Genomic DNA, 6,284 nt, shown 5'->3' with positions numbered 1-6,284 from the left:
CGCATTCCCACACACTGTGTAATATTTCGCCACACTAGCCCTGGTAAACCATGGGTGTTTATCAATCCGAAAAGCATCATAAAATATTCTCGGAAAAGCATCATAAATTTCCATCCGTCAATTCTTTGGGGAAACTTAGGATCTTTAGTATCGCAAGCCCGCATCTCCAAGGTCTCGCTTAGTTAAAGATATGTTCGCTCACACCACGATGAACTCGGTTAGTTAAAGCAACGTTGGCTCACACCATGAAGAACTCGTTTAGTTAAAGCACTGTTGGTTTATACTACGAAGAACTCGCTTAGTTAAAGCTGGCACACTCTCTCCAGGGAGAACTCTTTTAGTTAAAGCTTACTAGCCCACCTCGCAAAGGTCTTGCTCAGTTTAAGAGACTACCACATACTTCACAAGGCCTTTGCTTAGTTCTGGCTCTGATACCAAATGTCACGGGTGTAACTCTGTGTCGAGCCAAAGCCCCGTGTGGCGCCTCGACTTCCCCAAGTCTCAGCCAGCCAACTCCTACCGAAAGGTCCCGTCAATGCCTCTGTCGGTATTCCATCCCGGAAGGGTCTCCCTGTAGGGCAACCTCGCCCTAGAATGGGCTTGCACTATGGGGCACTCGCCGGCCCCCATAATGTCCATAGAGCTTCCACTCTATGGAGACATCCGCCTTCCTTCCCGAAGGACGCATGTCCGACTCTCCTAGTCTCTAGTAGACTAGGGTGGATCACTTAAGCCAGTACCGACTACTGACCCAGGGGGTGGCGGAGATCCAACGTCAGGGTAGTCTCTGTCCCCTATAGTGTTCCTTATACCAATTCGGGTCCTTCCGTCCGCGTACATTGATATGCTCCATACGCCATATAGCTTGCCAATGCTTAGGGTTGAGTTTGCCTATGGCCAAACTCCCCCCTTACACTGGTTCGGGTCACATTATGTATCCCCATGCCTAAAGAAACATACTCCATCACTAAGGACATATGAAAACTAATAACTTCTTCCTTTAGGGTACTACTTGGAGTGAAGAGGAAAAGTACTATGTCTATGTTCAGCTCAATGAACTTAAAAGGAGTCGTTCCTCCAATGGGGCCTGGAAAAGGGTTGTTGGAAAAAACACCAATCATAGTAGTTGAGATATCATAGCAATATAGGCAAGATTTTCATCTCTATTCAACCGAGAGGTTATCTTGGATATGATGCTTGAAAGAGAACTTTAACCTTTTGGGCTTAATGTGCCAACTATCCTGTTTAAGAGCCGACCATCTGTCTCAGTGGTTGGAGGAACACCCGGTGTTCATATAACAATTTGAGGGCCGCTTAAGTTTTCTGCATTTTTATATCTTTGATTGCCATAGTACGGTTACTTGTTGAACTCAAGACGACTTGTCAAGTCCATGTTTACCACACCATTGATAATGTTAGTTAAAAATCTCATCAAATGGATCTGGTTTACTTCGGGGAAGATTCGGTCTAAATGGTCATGCAAAATATAGATGAGTTGAGATTGGACGGGGACTCTTTGACGCCCAAATAAGAATTGGCTTTAAGAGAATAATCAATCAAGAAAACAACCATAATCTAAGTTATTGAACAAAATTCTACCTTATGAGAATGAGAGCCATATTTATATAGGCTTAGGTACGAATCCTATTTAGAATAACACTGGACACTTTCCTAATTCCTTGGCATATAGGAAGAAACTTAGTGTGAATAGAAGGCTGTCTCGTTAGCAAACTAGGAAAGAATCTCAGAGTGGTCATATTCCTCTAAAGAGGAAAGCTTGCTAGCATCATGCCTCCTAAATAAAATAGGACTTAATTATCCTGATTTGAAAGGACATTTTTTTTTTGAATGAAAGGACATTTTAAAATCACATCCTGAACATTCAATTCACATAAAATTCTACCAAAGGCCGAATCCAAAATATATATGGATGTTATCCAATTATTGAATTTTATTTTTAAAAATATTTAGGAATTGCATCATGTCACTCAAATTTTACACGTGATGATGACTTGCATATAAATAGTGGTTATTGTGTACTCGTCATCGAAAGATGTAAAAGTTAAGGGAAGTAAAACCTTGCCAATGGAGACATGATGTGGATTTTTTTTTTTTTTGTTATAACAAAGTGATTTTATTCAAACAATGCAATAGTAGGTTATTTTAATGGGATAATTACTAATCTAGTCCTTTTGAAGGGTCTATTGATATATTTGATCAATTTTGTTTCCATCTCACTTTTATCCTTGGACAAAAAATACTCTTACTTCAATTCATCTTCTTTCTCAGTCTTGAGAGAGAAAATACCGTGGTTTATAGAGAGAGAAAGAAGAGATTATGTTTGTAGAGAGAGAAAAGACAGTGGTTTATAGAGAGCAGAGATTATGTTTCGTTCAACCTCTGAAGAATTAGTGTCCGCGGAAGAGAATTAGGATGGAAAGCTCAAAAAATGAGAAAAACTGGTGTGATGTTGTATTTGTGACGAATTCGTCACAAACGCGATAAAAGTTGTTGCATTTCACATTTGTGATGAAATGCGACAATAGTTGTCGCATTTGTGACGAAAGTGACAACAATTGTCGCATTTGTGACGAAATGCGACAAATTTCATTATAAATGCGACAACAACGGAGGAAAATGGAGAAAATTGAAACGATACCGTTAGAAATGAAGAAAGAGGTAAGACCTGCGATAAAAGCAAACGTATAAGCTAAAAACATACCATTTCTACCGGAAAGCTTCATTTGTTTTGTGTTTCCTTTCCAAAATTTAAAATACTTCAATAATCTCAAAAATCGCTAACGATTGGTATCAGAAATTGAAGAAGAAAAAGAAAAATGGAACTAGGGGTATATTTGTCCAAAATGGATGAAAATATCTAATTTGGTGAGATGGAAGCAAAGTTGGTCAAATATGTTAATGGACCCATTCGGTTGGGCTAGTTTTATAATTTGCCTATTTTAATTTTGGCTTAATATATCATTTGTCTCGTGAACTTGTCCAAAAAGTTTGGTTGACCCACTGAACTTCCAAAGTATCCCGATAGTCCCCACAACTTCTATAAAATGTTCAGTTAGCCTCATGAACTTGCGTAAGATGTAATGAATTGATCACTCGTTTGCAAAAAAAAAAAAAAGTAAGTTAAATGCGGAAAATATATTTCACGCATCTTAGAATGTTTACATAATTCAAAAATAGATTAAAAAAGAAGATATTACTTGCTCAACTATAAAACATTTCTTCTTTAATATTAAAACTGCATACCCCGATCTTGGTCATTTTATTTTTTTAAGACTCGTGCAATACATCTTCAGCATTTAACTTATTTTTTTTTTTGCAACCGAGTGATCAATTGATTACATTTTGTGCAAGTCCAGGAGGCTAATGGAACATTTTATGCAAGTTGAGGGGCTATCGGGACACTTTGAACTTTCAGGGAACCAATCAAGCTTTTTGGATAAGTTCAGGAACAAATGATGTATTAATCCTTTAACTTTTATATGCTCAAATTAAAGTTTAATGAGTGTATTATAACCTTAACGAAACTTAAGTGATGATCATTGTTGTTGTTGTTTTTTTTTAAAGGAAGGGACTATCATTGTTTTTAACCCCAAATTATTGTTATTATTAATGCTAGTACTATTATCATTTTGTAAAGATAAAAAAAGGAAGTGTAGGAGTTTTCTTAGGTAGTATATCAAAATCACTACTGCATATAATTTCTATAAAAACTTTCATGCTATAGTCCACAGTTAGTGCTCTTTTCAGAAATTAGAAAGGACTAGAGGAAGAAACTTCCTCTTGTCAGGTTTTTCCTGTTGAGGGTTGCCATGGGGGAGTTCAAGAATTACATTTCTGAAGAAGAGCTTGAGAAGCATAAGAATCCAGGGGATCTATGGATATCAATACAGGGAAAGATATATAATGTGAGTAATTGGGCCAAGGATCATCCAGGTGGAGAATTTCCATTGGTTCATCTTGCTGGTAAGGATGTTACGGACTCATTTATAGCCTTCCATCCAGGCACTGCTTGGCACTACCTTGACAAATTCTTCACTGGCTATTATCTTAAAGACTACTCTATTTCTGAGGTTTCTAATGACTATCGGAAATTGGTAGCTGAGTTTACAAAAATGGGTCTTTTTCACCAGAAAGGGCATATCACATTTGTTACTCTTTGTGCCGTAGTAATGCTGTTTTCTGCTAGCGTTTATGGTGTTTTATACTGTAATAGCACATGGGTACATGTCCTTTGTGGTTCTTTAATTGGGTGTTCCTGGATTCAATTGACATGGATAGGGCATGATTCTGCTCATTACCAATTTATGAGTAGCTCTACATTCCATCATCTTTTTCAGATTCTAATTGGTAATTGTTTTTCAGGGGTCAGTATTCAGGCATGGAAATTGATTCATAACCCTCATCATATTGCTTGTAACAGTCTTGATTTTGATCCAGATATGCAACACTTGCCCTTTTTTGCACTATCCTCAGAGTTTTTCAATTCAATTAGGTCGTACGTTCATGAAAGGAATCTGAATTTTGATTCATTAGCTAGGTTGTTGGTTAGTTATCAACAATGGACTTTTTATCCAATAATGTGTTTTGCTAGGACAAGTCTTTTTGTTCAGTCTTTTTCACTTTTGTTTTCAAAAAGAAGGGTTCCAAATAGATGTCAAGAGATTTTAGGAGTAGTTTTGTTCTGGATTTGGTATCCATTGCTGGTTTCTTGCTTGCCCAATTGGAAGGAAAGAGTGATGTTTGTTATTGCATGTTTTGGGGTTACTGGGATTCAACAGGTTCAATTCAGTTTAAACCATTTTTCATCCCATGTTTATCTTGGTCCTCCTAATGGGAATGATTGGTTTGAGAAGCAGACAAAAGGAACACTTGATATAAAATGTTCAAGTTGGATGGATTGGTTTCATGGTGGATTGCAGTTTCAGATTGAACACCATCTGTTTCCACGATTGCCTAGATGCAATCTTAGGAAAATATCGCCATTCGTGATTGAGCTGTGCAAGAAGCATAAGTTGCCCTATAAATCAGTATCTTTTTGGAAGGCTAATGAAATGACATTGAAGACTCTTCGGACTGCAGCTTTGCAAGCTAGGGATCTCACAAACCCAATTCCAAAGAATTTAGTTTGGGAAGCTGTTAATACTCAGGGATGAGAATGGGGATTCTGTCAAGCTTTTTGGAGTTAATATCAGGGATAAAATTCGGATATATATATAAAAAACTACTATTTAGGTATATAACTAAAAATAAAGAAACTGTATTAATTTATGAGTGATGACGTGGTATATGATCAATTTTCTGTTATAAAATCTAGCATCTTTTCTTTATATATAATTGAGAAACTCTTAACAGTGTGCATTGGTGCAGTTTAAACCACATGCCAAACCGAACCGATTGAATTCGTTTTTTCGGTTCGGTTTTTTTTATACATGTATTAACACTTGAATGGATTGATAAATCGATAAAAGCTTGATTTTCATTTTGTTTTGGTTGTTCAACATTTCGATTTGAACCCATGGTGAACTACTCTTAGAATTTGTTCCATAACTCATTTTTCAAGAAGGCCTAATGTATACTCAGCCTCCTAAAGTTGTCCCTTTTGTTCATTTAACCCCCTCACCTCACGGGACAACCCTTTAACCCCCTAAACTCCAAAAAAACGCTACTTTTAACCCCATATTTTAGACTGCCGAGATATAATGTTGTCCGTGTGTATCACGCGCGTGACACGTTTGTATCCCGCATTACCCAGCCCCCTAAAGTTGTCCATTTTGTTCATTTAACCCCCTCACCTCATGGGACAACCCTTTAACCCCCTAAACTCAAAAAAAAAAAAAAAACTCCTAGTTCCAACTCAAGTACGGGCATTTTGGAGATAAAATACCTTGTGTGCATTATATTGTGTAATGACTACCTTTTTTTAATATGATGAAATAAACTTGATTTGCTCTTTTCTTTCCTACTTTCTTCTTTTGAAAGTCCTTAATATTGAAAATTTGCTATAAATATCATTTAGTCATCACTTCTCTTCCACTGTATTCTACACTTCATGTCAAATCAGATTTTAACTCTTCCTTTGTATTGCCTTCCGCTGTATCTATATACACTGTGGTCATAATTCATACAAAGTTAAAGCCTTTTTTACAATTCCAACGTTGATTGTGACGAAAAAGCACCAATTAAAAATTAGAAAGACACCAATTAAATTTTCTTTATCTTCAATGCCTGTACTTGAGTTGGAACTAGGAGTTTTTTTGGAGTTT

The 6,284-nt window shown here is 36.9% G+C and overlaps 1 protein-coding gene across 1 annotated transcript; it reads left to right on the top strand.

The window, feature by feature from the left end:
- The first annotated feature begins 3,734 nt into the window (after positions 1 to 3,734).
- LOC136202225 (acyl-lipid (9-3)-desaturase-like) lies at positions 3,735 to 5,379 on the top strand. Its single transcript, XM_065992728.1, has one exon. The coding sequence runs from the start codon at positions 3,831 to 3,833 to the stop codon at positions 5,172 to 5,174; it is 1,344 nt and encodes a 447-aa protein (XP_065848800.1). The 5' UTR covers positions 3,735 to 3,830; the 3' UTR covers positions 5,175 to 5,379.
- The last annotated feature ends 905 nt before the right edge of the window (positions 5,380 to 6,284 follow it).

The sequence above is a fragment of the Euphorbia lathyris genome, chromosome 8 (genome assembly GCF_963576675.1).
Source record: "Euphorbia lathyris chromosome 8, ddEupLath1.1, whole genome shotgun sequence".
Lineage (NCBI taxonomy): Eukaryota > Viridiplantae > Streptophyta > Magnoliopsida > Malpighiales > Euphorbiaceae > Euphorbia > Euphorbia lathyris.
This window is presented reverse-complemented; position numbering and strand designations above follow the sequence as displayed.